The sequence below is a fragment of the Leguminivora glycinivorella genome, chromosome 8 (assembly GCF_023078275.1).
Source record: "Leguminivora glycinivorella isolate SPB_JAAS2020 chromosome 8, LegGlyc_1.1, whole genome shotgun sequence".
NCBI classification, from domain to species: Eukaryota; Metazoa; Arthropoda; class Insecta; order Lepidoptera; family Tortricidae; genus Leguminivora; species Leguminivora glycinivorella.
Window position 1 is genome coordinate 17360111 of NC_062978.1, and position 20020 is coordinate 17380130.

The window sequence follows — 20020 nt, forward strand, 5'->3', positions numbered from 1 at the left end:
GTGCGAGAAGTGGTTCATTATATGCCAGGTCGAAACTTCGGAAGCTCATCTGTACTGAAAAACGTCGTACGATACACGTGCGAAAAGGAAAGTCGTAACTCGTGTCGATTTAAAACACTCCCTTCGGTCGTGTTTTAATTTATCGCCACTCGTTTCGAACTTCCTTTTTTACGCACTTGTATCGTAATGTACTATTATTGATCGACCGACGGCGATGTCAGCCCCCGACCCGAAGTAAAAGAAAATAAAAGCGTTGTAGTAAAAAACCATCACCCTCGATTAAATGCAGTGTTATTGTTATTAAAACCCGAACCGAAATATGCACACCACTATTCAGATACCCGATAACCGATAAATATCACTGCAAACATGATACACAATAAAGTATACCATTCCAGCCTGGCAATATAGAGTAGAAATTAATAGGAGCGCCACCGTCTATTAAACGTTGTAAACCGTTTTGCATGTGGCAACTTTTGTAAGAGAACAGACAGCACAGTGTTGCTATGATAATAGTACATTACTACAGAGGCCGGGACAAAGGGGTTGCCGGCCGAAGACATATAGACGGCCGAGCGAAGCGAGGCCGGATAGGTCTGAGGCGGGCAACCCCCTTTGTCCCGGCCTCTGTAGTAATGTACTATTTCTCAAACATGGTATGAAATATTGATGATAACATCAATATTTCATACCATGTTTGAGAAAAATAATTAATTCCATCTCTACCCTTTTTTGCCAGACTGTATAAGTGTGTAATAGCTTAAACAAAAATGTAAGAAAAAAATACCTATCTTTTCATAGCTACTTGCTGGCTGAGGATTCGTTTTAAACGGAAAACTTGGAAGTGAAGGACTTTCCGTGAATATGACGAAAGTTGTAATGAAGGATGTAAATACTGAAGGATGCCAGTACTGTAAAACCAGGGGCGGCTCACTCCGCGATTATATCGCCGCGCTACAAGTACATCCTGGCGGCCGCGAGTTCGCGGCCCATTCAGTGCAACGAGCTTCGCGCGACGCAATAGAATTCAATGTCGGCTGCTCGCGTGCGGTCCGTTTGTTAATGTAGGTAAGAATTTAGAATGTCGGCGTTTTGTGAACATCAAAGGAGTGAGCCTTCTGTACTTGTACTATTATATATTCTGTGGTAAAACGCTGTACGACGTTGTTCCGCACTTGTATCGTGTAACTATGCATTAGGTACACAATTTTACGTAAGTATATTAACCACAGTTGTTGCCACTTTTTGATTGTACTTTACATGTATGTCTACAGTTGCCATATGCAGTGTAAAACATTGAACGATCCACGTATGAATGGGTAATTCGCAACTCTCTTCGATGGTGTTTTAAAATATGGCCACTCGTTGAGAATTTCCTACATTTAGCACTCTTATCATAACTAACTACAGAAGTGCAAACTGCGGAAAGTTTCCAAAAATTCAAAGATCAGAGTGCTTAGCCAACTTTCAGGACTATGGCTGGTTTTAGTGTCACGCGGACCGTCCGCGCGGAGCGATCCGCGCGACCAATTTGTATGAAGTTGATGTTGTCGTCCGCACCACTCCAAAACGCTCCCTGAAGTTAACACATATTAGTCCAGTGCGGATCGCTCCGCGCGGTCGGTCCGCGTGACACTAAAACCAGCCAAAGTTTGACACTCATAAGTGTCTGCCGTCTGCCGCCCTAGCAGCAGCCTAACGCAGTCTGGCTCTGTACCTCCACTACAGAAGAGTGATAGGAACAGGTACGCGTAAGCGATTGACGTCTAGGTACTGGCCTCAATATACATGTTACACCAGCATTAAAAAAGCTGACCTCATAGGTATAATTTATACCGAACCACTTTTACTATGGAACCAAAAAACATTTAGTTGTTTCACACACTTTGCTTGCGTGATCTTGACATTTAGTATAGGCACATCTCGGACACTGGCGATCAAATATATAAGAGGCGCGATCCTAGCACACATTCTAAGCTCGTGTAGATGAACGCGTACCATGCATTTATAAATGACAGGTAGACTGTTCGCGTTTTTGACAGGCGGTAACCGAGAGCCGGTGGGGGGCACTTCAGCGGGGAGCGGGAGTGGCCATACTGTACGATAGTACTCTTTATATACTGTGGTATGGGAGAGCTATTTTTTTCTCCAATTTCAGTAGTAAAAGTAGTTTAGTATGACTTATATCTACGGGGAATCTGCGATTAGCAGTGTCTGGTGTAACAGGTTGTAGAGGTGAAGTGTTGGAAAGCCCCCGCTTACCCATTAGTGTATTAGTGCGGTTAGTAACTCACGGGCGACGTGTGGTTAGCGTCACCTGAGCAGTCGTCGTGCAGCGGGCACACGAGGTCCCCGAGCTCGAGCTCGTCTTTGCTCTTCTTGCGCTTCAGGGAGAACTGGCTCTTCTTTGGTACCTGGAAACGTTCCATTTTGAAGTCATTCTTAGTTATTCAGCATTAGCACCACGGACAATGGCAATCACATAGTATATGAAAGAGGCGCGTTCCTACGCACACAGTCTAAGGCCGTTTTCACATTATCCGATCCGATATCGGGTGTCGGACCGACATCCTACACCCGATAAACGCTTCCGATAGTGTCGGATGTCGGTCCGATAAAACGCATTGTTCCAAATCAATCAAGTATGATTTTGTATCAAATAATATTTTTAAAAAGTTTTATATTTAATAATTATAAGCACTATATTTCAAATATTTTATTGTAAAATTAAAATAACGAGCATAAAAATACTCAAGTGTGTGCAGGTAAAATAAATAATTTTACATTTAACTATATCTACTAAAACATGAAAAAAATAGTATCCGCAATTCGGACCGATGAATTACAAATATTACAATCTTTTTTTTCAACAGAAATTCATCATTAACAGCTGTTTAATAGACGCCATTTTTGTCATTCACACTACTACAAAGTAACAAACGTATACCTACATTATATACGCACACATACAAATATTATCGGCCGACAGCTGGCGGGGGGCCCGGCATGCCAAAAATGTCGGAAGCGTCCTGCCGATATCGGCAGTTCGATGGTGCCTTGGACAAAAACTGTTGTAGGAAAGTGCCATCTGCATTAAATCCGCAATTTTTGCGTTTTATATCGTTTTTTAGTAATAATGATCTATCAAATACATAAATAAAAACCTGGAAGCGCATAAATCTTACATTTTACATCCTTCCTACATCCGATATCGGATCGGATAATGTGAAAACGGCCTAAGGGCCAATTGCATCAACCACATTTGACAGACACATCATCGTCACGCAGCAGACGTCTATGGAACTTCCCATACAATAAAATTTAACGAACGCTTTAACGGTGACAGACGGTTTGATGCAACCGGCCCTAAGCTCGTGTAGGTGAACGCGTACCATGCTTATATGAGTGAGATATGACAGTTCGACTGGTCGCGTTTTTGACAGGCGGTAACTGTGAGGTAACCGAAAGCGGGTAGGTGGCACTTTCAGTGGGAAAACTTTTCACTTAGAAAGAAGTTTTGTTTTAAAGGGTTATTTTATCTAAACACAATTGAGGCACAACAAAAATGTACCAAGTAAGGCCCAGGGCAGTCTCTTTGAACTTGGAACTTTATTTTATTTCTACAATATAGAGGTTCAACTCTCGAAGTTAATTTGTATATGTTTGTACAAGTACACCATGTCTTCAATTGCGCCTGGTTCCTATAAATTATATACGATCACTTAAACTTGTTTAACTATCTAAGAGCATAAGACATTTATATGACTTAGAATAAATTCAAAAGTGGAAAATTACTGCCTTGCGTGGGACTTGAACTAGATCCAGCGCCCTCCTAACTGAGCCTACAAGACTTCAATAAAGGCAGTGAAATTTTTACCATATAGCTCAATGAGACCGCTACGTGAAACATTATCTCGCTTCAGCTCAATTCCTCACAGTGAAAAAAAAAACAATAAATAAATAAAAAAAAACTTCGTGTAACGTTGTACTGACAGTGATACAACGGACTTGTTCGACGGAAAATTTTAAGCGATTTAATATGCATGTAGGTACTTAGTGTAAGCAAGAGATAAGAACAGTGTCCGTACCTTATATTTAGTAGTAGCCGTCAGAGGCTGGTAACCAAGAGTTTGCTCAGCATTCCGCTTTTGCTGAATAACATCCCGGCCAAGCAAGTCATTGAACCTGTAATAGAAGAAATATAATCAGAACGACGCTAGACGAAGAATTATATATCCGAAGCGTAGACGAATTAATCAAACACAAATCAACGTAGACGTGCATAATATGTAGGTATGTTAAAATGTGGTTAAAATTCTGTTTTGACACTTCGGTGGTGCGGCTTCCGTGTGACAAGTTGACAACGTTTGTGTTTTACACAGCGTCGAAAACGTGAAAAACAACTCGAGCCCAGGGTGCCAAAAAGTATTATGGCAGACGTTACAGTAACTTGAGGGGTTAGACAGATTAGTTAAGAAAGAGTTTACCTCTGCGTGAGATGCCGCCGAAGTAGAGTCTTGTTGGCGGGAATGTTTAGTAGAGCGGCTAGCAGTTCTGCCGTAAATCTTGGTTCTAGCAGCATCAAGCCGCCGTGAACACCTGAAAAACAAATATCTAAAATTAATACGGAACATTTTTAAAGACTAGTAGTAGTACTAATCACTTTATTGTGTAAGGTCAATAGGTACGGGTAACTGTGTCATAACATAAGGGGAAGTGTGTCTGGCCTTCACATTTGGCTGTTTTACTCAGTATCACTGGTGGATTTGCGAGTTCATACTTTTGCAGCTTGCTGCTTACGATTAGTGGTAAAAGTATTGAACTTTCAATAAACACTGATTATCGTTTAAATAGGCCAAATGAGAAGGCCAGACATAATTCTCCTTATGACACACTTATCCGTATTGATCTTACAAGTTTATATAACTGTAGGAATAGAGATACTAAGGCGAGCTTGTTTTATAGCGTAGGAGAAGAATGTTCCACCGTTACACGTCAAGTTTAGCTCCGTACTCCTTAAGCTACTGAATGTTATGATTTCCAACTCAATTCTTTCGAGCATGCTAGATCTATTCGTGCGGGGTATGTTGCATGTGAAGTGGTTCTCTCTGAGGAGTCATACGATCGTACGGTCTACCACATTTTTTTGGGTATATACTTCGCCAGGCCACGTAAATAAGGCACAATGGTTGCCAACTTGCGGGAAATTCCCAATATAATTAACTAACTCCGCCAAGTCTATCTAATTCAGCCACTGCACATGATTTGGTTGCCTTCTCTGGCCTGATTCCTTCAAGCTTGACAGAGACACTCGTACGCTCTGCCGGAAAAGGTTAAGGTGTTAGTACTAGTGTTAGATAGCGCGCCGGATCATCGTGTCTGGGTTCAACTGAAGCGGTTTGCACTGAGTATTTCGCGGGCAAAGAAGTAGGCAAAGGGTAGTGTCATAAGAGAGGGTCTGTTGAGAGAGGTTTATGGTAGCTAAGTAGTGAGTACTGACCAGCTCCGCGCAGGTTAGGCGCGTACTCGGCCAAGTCTATCTGCTTGAGCCACTGCATGACGCGGTGCGAGGACCAGCGCGCGATGTCCTCCTGCTCGCTCGAGCCCGCGGCGCCCTCGGCCGCGCGCCGGATCATCGTGTCCGGGTTGAACTTGTTGTCCCGGAGCACTTGGATACCTGTAACATGGTTATCAATTGAGTCAATTATACGCAGTCTAACACCGATAAACATTGAAATAAAATAGGCATAGCGCCGGGAAGGAGGTTGATTGGACCAAGGACTGTGACCAAGTAACTTTAAAATGGGAAATAGGTAGGAAGCATTTGTGTTTCGAACTTCGTCGAGCTTAGACGTCGTTTTCCAAAGGGTAAAAGGGATAGATTTACAAGAAACTTGACGAAGAAGAATTGAAGATCAATGTCTCATTTTTTTAGGGTTCCGTAGTCAACTAGGAACCCTTATAGTTTCGCCATGTCTGTCTGTCCGTCCGTCCGTCCGTCCGTCCGCGGATAATCTCAGTAACCGTAAGCACTAGAAAGCTGAAATTTGGTACCAATATGTATATCAATCACGCCAACAAAGTGCGAAATAAAAAATGGAAAAAAATGTTTTATCAGGGGGGTACTACATGTAAAGTGGGGGCTGATATTTTTTTTCATTCCAACCGCAACGTGTGATATATTGGTGGGTAGGTATTTAAAAATGAATAAGGGTTTACTAAGATTGTTTTTTGATAATATTAATATTTTCGGAAATAATCACTCCTAAAGGATAGGGATACGAGGCCGGGAATCCGTTTTTACGCCGAGGCATGTATAGTGCTTTTCTCAAACATACAATGAAATAAATCAAAAATGCTCTAAAGGACAATTTTATAAAAAAAAGTTACTTTGCAGGCCTAGGCCTAAAAAATAATATGAAATCCCTTTACAGTCCTCTCGGGTTGTTGCGCCCAAAAAGCGATACTTATCAGCCCATTTTAAGGAACGTAAAGACAATATTTCATTGCATGTTTGAGAAAAAATATTTTATGCAGTGCACGAAATAAAGCACCACATAGAAGAAAAATATGGACAGTAGTTTTGTTTAAACATTATTTCTATTTAATAAGTCAAAGAGAAAGATATAAAGTAAATGAATTGACCGTGACGTCACTCCTCAGTATTTCTTAGTAATTCCATATTAGCAATCGTTTTGACAGTTCTTAAAAAGAAGCCGATTTGACTAGTAGGAAACTAGGCTATTGTCAGAACCGCATGTCAGTAGTATCAGTAGTGCGTGTAGTGTAGTGTACGTACCGCGGCGCACGGCGAGCGCGTGCAGCGCGTGCGAGACGCGCAGGTGCTGGTGCAGCTCGGTGTGCGTGAGGCGGTGCAGCGCGCGGCCGTCCAGCGCGGCGTCGGCGGCGGCCGCGCGCGCGCCGCACACGCCCACGTCCTCCAGCCAGCGCAGCGTCCACGCCGCGTCCAGCGCGCCCGCCAGCGTCAGCAGCGGGTCGCCGTGCCCGCCCTGCAACCGTAACACAACACTCATACCAAACACGAGGTGGAACATTTTAGCGGAGACCACTTTGCCAGCGCAATCAGTTTTATGAAAAATTTTAGCCGGCTCATTCATTTAGCTAATTTTATGCGAGGAAAATGCGGTTAAAAATCTCATATTTACTGAAAATTACCTAACCAAAAGAGTTAAATTTCTACAATGATTAAAACTCAATTTTAGACCGATTTTTTACATACATACCGACCACCGACCGATTGACGACCGGTCTGGCGCAGTCGGTAGTGACCCTGCCTGCTGCGCCGCGGTCCCGGGTTCGAATCCCGGTAAGGGCATTTATTTATGTGATGAGCACAGATATTTGTTCCTGAGTCATGGATGTTTTCTATGTATATAAGGATTTATATATCATATATTATATCGTTGTCTGAGTACCCACAACACAAGCCTTCTTGAGCTTACCATGGGCCTCAGCGAACCTGTGTCAGAATGTCCTATATAATATTTACTAGCTTTTGCCCGCGGCTTCGCTCGCGTCAAATTGGAGAATTGCTGAATGCTCCATACAAACTTCCACCCCCATTTTAGGGAAGTGGGGGGGGGTAGAAAGAGACAAAAAGTAGCCTATGTCACTCTCCATCCCTTCAACTATCTCTACTTAAAAAATCACGTCAATTCCTCGCTCCGTTTTGCCGTGAAAGACGGACAAACAAACAGACACACACACTTTCCCATTTATAATATTAGTATGGATTTATTTATTTAATACATATAATCACGCCTGTATCCCATAAAGGGGTAGGCAGAGCACATGAACTACTAAGTTTCAGTGCCACTCTTGGCAAAAAGGGGTTGAAAAAAATCCAAATTGTGACATTGCAGTGACAGGTTGCCAGCCTCTCGCCTACGCCACAATTTAATCCATATCCCACAGTCGACTTCTACGACACCCACGGGAGGACAGGGGGTGGTGAAATTCTTAACCCGTCCCCGCACGGGGGACGATTTTTTACAGTTTGAGAAAAACTTTACTAACCGACCCAACTTTTACGTCACTCACCAACAGATCCGTAAGAGCGAGCACGATCTTTTTCCTATGCATAGGGTGTTTTAAGGCCAGCTCCTTCTCGATAGCGGCGTGTGAGGCGGACGCGAGGGCTCCGCGCTCCTGCGTGCCGAGCCACGCGCGCGCCGCCGGCACGTATGTCTCGAGCCCGAGGTACTCCAACCAACCGCATGTCGTGTCACAGTCCCATTGCCGCACGTCTGTTGTTTGCCTAAAATTGTTGGGCGATATTAAAAAATATATGTTCATCCATTATATTAAAAAATATATTCATCCATTATTATATTTATCAAGTATACCATTTTGATCTATGGGACGAAAATTTCATCTCGCTACAATTTTTCTTTAGGCATATGTCGAGGTGCGATCGTCATCTTAGCAAAGCTAGGGCAGAGCTAGGGCACAGGGCACAGGCACACGGCATGCAATACGCGGGCCCGACCTAGGTTGACACCTCATTATATTTTTGTGGCAAAACTAATATGCTCGTTTACGAAAACTTAACCTCTCGTATGCTTAGGAGCAGATCTGCTCCATATTGTTTCAACTTTAACATGTAGTTATTATGACTAATATATTAATGACAATTTTTTGACAGACGCATACGAAAGGTTAAGTCCTCAATTCAAATTGGGTGCCTTAATATATAAAAGATAACTATTATAGTATATTCGGTTCGGTGCATATTCAGCGATGGTTCAGAGACAAAACCTCGCGGGTCTCGCATTATATATAATATCTGGGCAACCGAGCTTCGCTCGGTTCTGTTTCGTATCCTTGACATGTGTCGCCATCTAGTTCAAAAATGAATAGTACCTACATCGAGCGAAAGAATTCTCAGCCTTAACAACACAACTACTCCACACGAGATGGCGCGCATTTCGCCACAAAAACTCAAATAGTGTATTTTCTATTCGTTTTAGCCTTGACCTGTGTCGCCATCTAGTGTTTGCAATAAATAGTACTTACATCGACCGAAAGAATTCTGTCTTAACAGTACAACTACTGCACACGAGATGGCGCGCGAAGAAAAACGCATGAAAACTCGAAAATTCGCGTTTTCCGGGACCTAAGGATAAGTTAGACCGATTTTTCACCCCCAAAAACCCCCACATAACAAATTTCTGCGAAATCGTTAGAGCGGTTTCCGAGATCGTCAGTGTAAATAAATATATATATAAATAAATAAATATACAAGAATTGCTCGTTTAAAAGTATAAGATTATGGACGTTGCGTCTCCCTCGAGGCGCACACCACCGCTGCCAAGCAGCGACCGCATGTCTCGCAGGGAAGGCATTCTGTACACTAGAGCGTCAGTACTGTACCAGGGCATGGTGTCGGGCGGGCGGCGACTCGGCGTGTGAACACGCAGGGACGACCGCAGCTCATCGCCCTCGAGGCGCACGCCGCCGCTGCCGAGCCGCGACCGCATGTCTCGGAGGGAAGGCGATGGACTGCCGCGCGGTATTGCTTCCTCCTTTTCAGCTGCAGTCATCAAGCACGAAAGATGAAAAAATGCCGAGGATAACATGTACTTTCTAGTTTTGAAATATCATTAAAATGAGCCAGAACACAAGGAACGGCGAACAGCTGATAAAGAATCGAAGCCTTTCAAACATTTCGGTCGAAAACATGTTCACGAAGATAAGAAACTAAATATACATAACAGATAATATCTAAAGCGATTAATATTTAACAGCCAGGACAAAAATACCACAATGATTAAGCGTAAGCATGAATGGAGGTATCTATACTGGGTTTAATTTCAAATGGTAGTCAAATGTCGTGATCCTATTATTATTGCCTACAAATTATTCTAAAAAAATGGTATTCAATGTCAATAAACAATATAGTTAACAAATTTTGCATAATTCAGCATAACTAGAATCTTCAAGTGTATCCCGAAAAGTACAAAAATGTGGAAAGTATTTTTCATTTTGCCGATAATGGAGAACGAATACATTCGGATATCGGAAATGAATTCAAAGGCGGGATTCCTGACCCATATAGAGATGAGATGCAAATCCCTACTTCAACGACGCAATAAATGCGCGCCAATTCTTAGGTCCTGTTTCATTTGAATCCTCGGTATAACGCAATACAATTGTTGCATTTGAGTACAGATGTTGCATCCACGAATTGTTAAATTATTTTACTTCTCGTGTGTTAAAAAACTTGCAAGTTCAGGATTCTATTCTCGAACCACTCGCTTCGCTCGTGGTTCAACTATAGAATCCTTTCACTTGCTCGTTTTTCAATTCCACACTCGGTTAAAATACAACTTTGCCCCCTTGTATAACAAATAACTATAATATCCCTATAAGTATTTTGCATGTAGCTAAACAATTCTCAAGTCAACTACTAGTTAAAATATTTACTTCGACGGACAAGCATTTTATTTAATAATATAAGAAGCATACACTTCCTTGTTTATAAACGACCAGCGGCTACAGCTTCCGACATCGAAGCAAAGCAAATACTGTTGCAGGGATAGTAGGTACAATTATTGGTATCTAGGATAAAGGCCTAGCCAAGATGACAATCGCTGCTAGAAATAGAAAGCGCTATAAGAGTAAGTAATACCTAAGTCAACTAGTCGAATTTATTTTTTAAGTGTCTCAGATATCTGTTAGTCTGTATAAAATTTTAAGAGTTACCAAGAAATCGAGCTTGTAAGGGGGTAGGGGTAATATACAATACAAAGTTTATAATAAATAAATATTATAGGACATTATTATACAGATTGACTGAGTCCCACGGTAAGCCCAAGAAGGCTTGTGTTGTGGGTACTCAGACAACGATATATATATGATATACAAATACGTTTTTAAAAAATCAGTGCGCGACATCTTTGCTGGCAGTTTAAGGTAGAATTGAATGTTATCTTTCTGACAGGTTAGTAATATTTATATATGTATATATATAATTATATTTATATATATGAGTATATATTATATAACCTATCGTTATTTATGTAAAAATAGTATGTAATTGTATGTACGTTAATATATTATATGTTGTATATAGTTGTGTAACTTGTATATAGTTTCTAATGGGTCGGCAACGCGCACGTGACACCCCTTGAGTTGCGGGCGTCCATAGGTTACGGTGACCGCTTTCCATCAGGCGGGCCGTATACCTGTTTGCCACCGACGTGGTATAAAAAAAAAAAAAAAAAATATGTCTATATGGTTTTGATTGATATTTCAAAATTGGTCTCTTAATGCACCGCCTACAATCTTCTCTGCTTTGCCCAAAGGTTGACTGGTAGAGAATGCCTCATGGTATTAAGTTCGCCTTTTGTACATTAAGTTGTTCTTTTGTGCAATAAAGTTTAAATAAATTAATTAATACTTATATAGATAGAAAACATCCATGACTCAGGAACAAAAATATCTGTGCTCATCAGACAAATAAATGCCCTTACCGGGATTCGAACCCGAGACCGCGGGTTAGCAGCCAGGGTCACTACGCGGTAGGCCAGACCGGTCGTCGATTATATTTATCAAGTTTACCATTTTGGGACGAACATTTCATCTCGCTACAATTTTTCGTTCGGCATATCGTCACTACTTTTAAAAAAACTTGTATCTTCGTCTGTCAATGAAAAGAAAATTGTAGTAAGTATGTATGGAATGCATATAGACTTACTGCGTTTCAACTTTGAGGAACAGCATGAGATACGAGATTTTTTAAAAGTAGTGACGATATGTCGAGGTGCGATCGTCATCTTAGCAAGGCTAGGGCAGAGCTAGGGCACAGGGCACAGGCACACGGCATGCAATACGCGGGCCCGACCTAGGTTGGGCACGGAGTGTCCGCGCCCGCGCGCCACCACCATGGTGTTGGTGTGTTGTTTACCGAAGCCCGTGGCCAACACGGAGGAGCGCGGCAGCGACGAGTACACGTGCGTGTTGCGCTCGATCTGCCGCCCGTAGTTCGCTGGCGGCGTCTGATACAAACAATACCATGTTATTACACGATCTACGTGAATCACCATCACATACCTAAGATAAGGCGGGATAAGACAAACACAAAACAAGTAACGCTATAGTGTTTAAAAAAAATCCGAATTACGCAAAATCGCTGGTCCTAGAGATTCTAAATGTGGCACGTAGGTTCTTATAAGGTGTAGAGGGGCACTAAAAAAAGGGATTTTTCAAAATTCACATCCTAAGGGGGTGAAATGGCGGCCCAAAGTTCATCGTTTGAATAAGATTACGTTTAGTACAGTCACCGGCATAAATAAGCAATGATTTCTGTACCTTGTCACATTAACATCTTGTTTGAAATGTCATACGAAGTTGTCAAATGATTAAAAGCGACATGGTACAGAAATCATCACTTATTTTTGCCGGTGACTGTACGCGGGCGAATCCGCGGGAAAAAGCTAGTAATAACTTAAAATCGTGATTTTATTGACAGCAATATAAAAATATAAGAGTTCTACGAACACAGTCAGCAATAAGATATATTGAAGTTGGTAATGGAGCAAAAATTGGAAATGTTAGCTTTTCGTACCCAATAATGCCTACATCCTTCTTATTTTGACGTGGGTAGCGTAGCGAAGCGGCTCAGACCGTTGTCAACGAAGAATGCAAGCCCGTTTGCCCTTCAATGGCAAACGAATTCGAATTGATATACTTTTAGGTTAACATCTATTAAGAACATCATTGTTGTGTAGTCAGATTCTGTGACTCGATTAAACCATTTGAATACTCAATGAAGACCTCACGTTGGCTACACGCCAATCAATTTCCACTGCGAACAGCGAATAATAACCGTAATTAGGCACCGTTCCCGAGTACGGACGCTCCCGGATAATACTGAAACTGTATACTTAGCTTAAAGTTTCTGTTATATTTTTGTAATTAAAGCCTATTCTGCAGCTAATTACAACTATTAAGGTACAAATACAAGAAAGAAAAATTAGCAAATAGGCCACGGCCGCCACGGGGGCACTTTTACAAGCGTAAGAAAACTTTATTCTACACAATCGCTTCTACATACCCTTCATTTTCCTTTATAGACTTCGTATACATTACGATACAAGTGCGCAAAAGAGGAAGTTCGAAACGAGGGGCGATAAATAATTAAAACGACCGAAGGGAGTGTTTTTAATAGACCAGAGTTACGAATTTCCTTCTCGCACGTGTATCGTACGACTTTTTTCAGTACAGTTTCGACCTGACAAAAAATGGCCCTCTTCTCGCACTAGGATAAGTTGTAAGTTGCTCATACCCTGGGCGGAGCGGGGCGGGCCACGGGCGTGGAGTCTGGCGGCGGCGACCGCTCGAGCACGCCGCGCGCCGCCGCTTGCAGCCGCACTTCGCTCAGCTTCGACAGCAGCTCCAACTTCTGCGTCTCTAGAGATGAACGCTGAAGCATTTCCTAAAACAAAAAAAAACAACTTTTTATTTAATACAAAAAACATTTAATTTTGTCTAAGGTACAGCGGGGCAAATCTCGGCTAGGGGACAAATGTAACTGGTCCATTTTTCCATGTTTTACAATGTTTGCATTATTAAATATAGTGTCCACCGGTTATATATGGTAGGCGTGTTTAGTGGATACATGTAGAACTCAACATCATAGTGTAATAATGGAAAAAATGGATTAGTTATATTTGCCCCCCAGTCGAAATTTGCCCCGCTGTACCTTATCTACTTACCAAATAGTAATCAGACACCATAGCTAACGCTTAGATGGCCTTAAATTTTGGAGAGTATCTACAAGTGAACTGCCTATCCCATTACGTGATACCCTGCCCCTTTAGCACAACTTGCCTTGTCGCGCGCGACATTGTTGCTCAAGCGATTTCAAGTATGGACTCGCGCGCGACAAGTTGTGCTAAAGGGGCTGTCGTCTACAACTTCTACAAGTTATATCGTCACTACTTTGAAGAAAACTCGTATGTTCTGTCAGTGAAATGACAATGTATCACTATGTATTGTAGGGGGTGCATATTAATTATAAGTTGTTAAATAAGATAATAGACATTGTGTAATAAGATATGACGTGTAAAATTTGTAAAATTTTATCAATAAATGTATCTTATCTTATCTTAGTGCCTAGAGTTACTGCGTTTCAACTTTGAGTAGCAGTGTGAGATACCTACGAGATATTTTCAAAGTAGTGACGATATTCTGACCATGATGTTCATGATCATGATCAATGATATATTTAAGTTTGCTTCATGAAGGCAAAACAAATTGTTCATGCTATCCACCATGAAATGAACATTTCTTTAGAAATGTCCATTCAACTCTAGCGTCGTCGCTTTTATATTTATAGAGCACTTGAACAATTTTATACGCTCACACTTGTAAATATTCAAGCTAATGGGATGAAATTCTATAGCGACAGAATGTGCAGCCTAATTGCTTGTTCAACAAACGTGACTACTCCTTGAAATATAATGATGCTGTCAGACAAACTCACATGGCCAACATAAAAGAACAAGTAGGTCGCTGTTCCATAAGTATATAAAAACCTGATGAACTAGAATAGCTTTGAATAGTATTTATTTTCCTAATATGACGCACTGACAACTTTTGCGCTATCGCTACTAAGTTATTTGACCCTTATTTTGGGAGTGAGAGTGAAACTTTGGGTTCCGAATAACGATGAATATTTTGTTAAAATTCTTACATTGCATTACATTGGATTAAGCGTATTGAGAATTGAGATATTAAGGACAGTGCGGTATATTTTTAGACAGTTCAATAAAATTGGCGTATATTAGAGTTGACACATTGGACTTCAGAATAACGATGAAAAGTTTATTAAAATTCTTCAATCGATTTGCACGAATGCGTCCCTAATTGAGGTATTATGAATCAACAATCCTATATGCCGATGTCATAATTACATTTGATCAGTTAATAGCTAAAAAAACTATGCGTGAGTGCCAGTTTTTAGACGACGATGCGCACTTTTCACTTTCGATTAATGGTCACTTATGATGAAGCGCACTCTAATAATAGGATATGTAGGTAGGTTTTATTTGCCTTTTGTTTAAACTATACGTATATTGAAAAGAGATAGTAAATAAATATTATAGGACATTCTTACACAGATTGACTGAGTCCCACGGTAAGCTCAAAGAAGGCTTGTGTTGTGGGTACTCAGAAAACGATATATATAATATAATATATAAATACTTATATACATAGAAAACATCCATGACTCAGGAACAAATATCTGTGCTCATCAGACAAATAAATGCCCTTACCCGGATTCGAACCCGGGACCGCGGCGTAGCAGGCAGGGTCACTACCGACTGCGCCAGACCGGTCGTCAAAATATTGAAAAGAGATGGTAAAATACAAAAAAAGAAATCTTCAGAAAATCGGAGTCATTAATATTATCTTTGGGTGACGACGACCCTTCTTTAAAAGCACTCTTAAATATTAAAATTTTCAACAGTTTTCTCTTACGAAATTACGAAACGGAATATAATCATTAAACCTTTTAGTGCTCGAAATCGTCTTTAAAAGCCTTTTGGAGAATTAATGGCATTTTATAGTCCTCTGAATATTAGGATGCTGTATTGCTAACGAAATTGTTTAAGCGGAGGTCAATAAGGATTACATTAGCATTAAATCTGCATTGAATATGGAATTGAATACGAAATTGTTAATTGTCTTTATTACAATATTCTACGCGTTTCTACAAACTTCTGCGGATTGTGCATTTATTTTTGGCGTTCTCAGCTGACAAAATTAACAAGGAACTATACTAGCATGTAACTTTTAAAGACACATGTAACATAGGTCATCAATGTCATTCATTATCCGATCTATTACGCTTACGCTGCACCCTCGATAAAGTGCCGTTTACCAAGCACTAACAGACGTTTTATGATAAACGACTGTGTCGTTAGGGGCGCACTGCATGGCAATCTGAAAGTAGTGCCAATGCGACTACTGTATTTTACGAGTGCAAAGCTCAAACTGAATGTCTGAAATGAGCTAACGAAATAAAATACTGGGGAAAACTTTGTCATATATTGTGAGAAAACGTTACCAAGATAAATATTTTGACTTTGACTTTATCAAGCGCTATACGCAATGTATACTAAATAAACGCATTCGTCAACACTAGAAGCTGCTACCTTCACCGAGATAGGTAAACACATCGGCCTACTTAAACAGGAACTTTATCAATCACGTTTTATAGCGGCTTTTATTCAACCACGCTATCTCGTCTGTTTAATAAAAAGCGCATCTGGCATGGTTAGCGCGATGTATGAACGCGAGGCGTAAATGGATTATAGAAATAGAACGTTTATTTTCATTGCCCATTTTTTTATTCCGAATACATGATCCTGTTTACTTATCTCGCAGATACTAGGTATGTTAAGAAAATAGTCTTTGGTGGTGATTATAAACAGGTAGATAGGTACGAGGAATCCAACAGTGTTAAGACGCTACGGGAGCGAAAATGCTAAAATGGAAAGGAACGGTTTCAATTTGGGAATTCTAGTTTAATATACTAATGTTATTAACTAGATTTATCGAATGTCCATTAAGAACAACTGAGTTAAAAGATATTGCGAAAAAATCTTTAAAATCCAGGTTCCGCTCTCGACTGTTTCCTCCTTCAAAACTTAATCAATCGGAACGAAATTTGAGAATATGAATAAAAATTAAATAATCTATGTCGGACCGTTTAGTTTTTTTTTGGCAAATTGTTACCAATCTTGAGTATCACACCTTTTTTTGCGCTATAATGAAAAAGGCCGTTTTTGGAAATTTTTGATTAGCTCTAGCGTCTTTAAAAATAAAAATCTCAAAAAAATCAAAACGGTCCGACACAGATAAAAATAATAATAATCTGTGTTGAAAAAATCATTCCTCTATCTTCAAAAACCAGGGAGGAAATAGTCCAGAGCGTTTGTATGGAGAATTGACCCCTCCTGTATCGTCTTAAAATGGTCCGGAATTTTCTTATGGTATTATCATTATTCAGGGGATACTTAGTAATAAGCATAAGTACGTCCCACAGAAAAACATGCATTCTCAAGTCTAATGTAATAAGTGTAGTGTGTCACAAGAATGCAAAATGACATTGTATTAACGACGAGGGCGCAGTTTTAATCCTGAACGAAGGATAGAAAGAATTCTAATACATAAGTGATAAGAAAAATTAAATGTGAAATTTATAACATTATGACTTAACCACATAAATAGGTAATAAGATATTATAATTATGACTACAAACTTAAACTGAATCTGGCATGCACTAAAATTCCATTGCTTTACTAATATTCGCGGTGCCGTCTTGCCTTATACCTAGTTTTATTAAAGCTAATTGTAAGATTCAGAACAGAAGGGTTCACCAGCATCGGCGATCGCGATCACGAACTCTGCTTCATTTAAAGAACTGTAATTAAATGACGTGACGTTTATTTCTAACGGCTTCCTTAGTTTATCGGCATTCAAGGCACGGCGCTGGTACGTGTGGGTAGGTGAGTGAGTGTATAATTATTTTGTAGACTGCCAGTTTCCTTCGTTTCCCAAACCCGTGTATGACTCAACATTATTTCGAGCGGGAAAACGATCGGCTACCAATGTATATCAATCGATTAATGTAAATAGAGAATGATTAGGAGAGCCGAGAGGTGATATAAAACACAACTACGATTTGGAATTTGTCTGAGTGTCTAGTGCGAATAATAAGAAATCTATCTCACGAATCAACACTTGTTATACAGCGTAAATTCAAATACACATTTCAAGCATTTTTTTCATTTTATGTCCTTTTTAACCATCCGACGCAAAAACGACGGGGTGTTATAAGTTTCACGTGTCTGTCTGTTTGTGTGTGTGTGTCTGTCTGTCTGTGGCACCGTAGCTCCCGAACGGATGAACCGATTTAGATTTATGAAATAAACCTATGGAAACGGATTAAATCGTGTATAATGAATTTAAAATTCATACGCGATTTAATCCGTTTCCATAGTTTTATTTCATGAGTAACTATCGCGGTAACCGAAGACAATATTACGATTTAGATTTAGTTTTCTTTTGTTGGAAAGCTGAATTAGTCGGGAGTGTTCTTAGACATGTTTCATGAAGAACCTCCTCCTTTTTTGAAGTTGGTTAAAAATCGGTCTAAATACTATGTCGCGGTAGAGGGTTTTTTAATTTTGTGATTAGGTTATTACGAAATTATACGGCACGTCCTAAAGTGAATTACATTTCCTATATAAGTTTGAACAGGAATTTGGCCTAGTTCCGCAGACAGCCTACCACGGCCACGGCGTAACTCGGTTGGGTCAAATTAAATTGCAAGCTGTATGAGGCGTTGTTTGCGCTTTGAGGCCGTGAGCGAGGTAGCCATTAATGCATGTTACCAAAATTTGTACTCCCCTGTCAGGTGCTTCATCTAATTTAAAACATGCTCATGTGAAGGCTGACCCTATATTTATGTTGAATATGTAATTATGTACCTACCTATAACACTCTAACTAGTATCTAACCTGACTCATGTAAGGCCATATTATTTTCTTTATTAAATATAAATAATAAAATCATGAGGACAACATATTCTAATACCATGCAATTTGGTATCATAATTGGAATAAAATGGAAATTTAATGAAGTTGAAGTTGCTGTAGATCTATTCCAGAGATAAAAACCGGCCAAGAGCGTGTCGGGCCACGCTCCGTGTAGGATTCCGTAGTTCTCCGTATTTTTCTCGAAAACTACTAAACCTATCAAGTTAAAAACAATTTTCCTAGAAAGTTTTTATAAAGTTCTACTTTTGTGATTTTTTTCATATTTTTTAAACATATGGTTCAAAAGTTAGAGGGGGGGGGAGGGGACACACTTTTTAATATTATCAAAAAACGATTTTAGTAAACTCTTATTCATTTTCAAATACCTATTCAACAATATATAAGTATTACACGTTGGAGTTGGAATGAAAAAAAAATCAGTCCCCACTTTACATGTAAGGGGGGGTACCCTAATAAAACATTTTTTCCACTTTTTATTTTACCACTTTGTCGGCGTGATTGATGTACATATTGGTACCAAATTTCAGATTTCTAGTGCTAACAGTCACTGAGATTATCCGCGGACGGACGGACGGACGGACGGACGGACGGACAGACAGACATGGCGAAACTATAAGGGTTCCTAGTTGACTACGGAACCCTAAAAAAATGATTATAAGAACAATTTCAATACCAATTGTGAACAAAATCCTCATAGAATGAGACTTTAGAAAATGTTAAAAAAGCAATTTCTACTTGATCAATGAAATGAACAATATTTAACGTTAGCAGAATCAGAACCTTGATTTGACGCGCTTTAATAACTTGATAAATAAAAATATTTTTTTATATAAAGTTTACTTTCTAGTATTTAGGTAACCCAGATATATGACAGACACGCACAGCACAGTTGTTGGATAGCCAGTCGCAAAACAATTCATCCCGGACAATTCGCCTCGTTGGAGTATTTGCAATATTTGCATCTCTGTTCCGATTGTTTAGCCATCGAGAGCTGTTAGACGAACCAGCTAAAGCACATTGTCTGATGAGATGTATAGTATTCCTGATAAGAGATGTTTTCTTTTTTCGGCTCATGACTTAGGCACTGGTCCCACCGCGAGCTAGTAAGCTATGAGCTATCGGCTATAAAAACGATCAAAAGATAAGCACCCCCGTGCAAATAAAACACACGGCGATTTTGATAGCTCACCGCTTAACATCACCGTGTCTCTTTTATTTCCACGGGAGTGCTTATCTTGTATTCGTTTTTATAGCCGATAGCTCATAGCTTACTAGCTCGTGGTTGGACCAGTGCCTTAGTCTGTTACTGCGGGTGCGGGTCATATTACCCAGTTTAAGTATATTAACTCCTTCACAAGATAAGAAGGACAAGACAAGGTATTCTGGTTAATGTGAGTGTTCGAGTCTCTTGCATTAACGCAAAGAAT

The 20020-nt window shown here is 40.1% G+C and overlaps 1 protein-coding gene across 9 annotated transcripts in view; it reads right to left on the reverse strand.

Annotated features, from left to right (window-relative positions):
• Positions 1-20020, reverse strand: part of LOC125228977 (liprin-beta-1) — a 76072-nt gene that overhangs the window by 2329 nt on the left and 53723 nt on the right. For 6 of the 9 annotated variants that reach the window (XM_048133727.1, XM_048133728.1, XM_048133730.1 and 3 more), the window contains exons 4-12: positions 13310-13459; positions 11867-12020; positions 9394-9553; positions 8062-8278; positions 6800-7010; positions 5501-5677; positions 4488-4599; positions 4089-4185; positions 2295-2414 (exon numbers count right to left, since the gene is read on the reverse strand). In XM_048133727.1, the coding sequence (XP_047989684.1) occupies positions 2295-2414; positions 4089-4185; positions 4488-4599; positions 5501-5677; positions 6800-7010; positions 8062-8278; positions 9394-9553; positions 11867-12020; positions 13310-13459 (1398 nt within the window). Of the gene's footprint in view, positions 1-2262; positions 2415-4088; positions 4186-4487; positions 4600-5500; positions 5678-6799; positions 7011-8061; positions 8279-9393; positions 9554-11866; positions 12021-13309; positions 13460-20020 lie in introns of all 9 variants that reach the window. The other 3 variants (XM_048133725.1, XM_048133724.1, XM_048133723.1) reach the window with 3 other exon arrangements.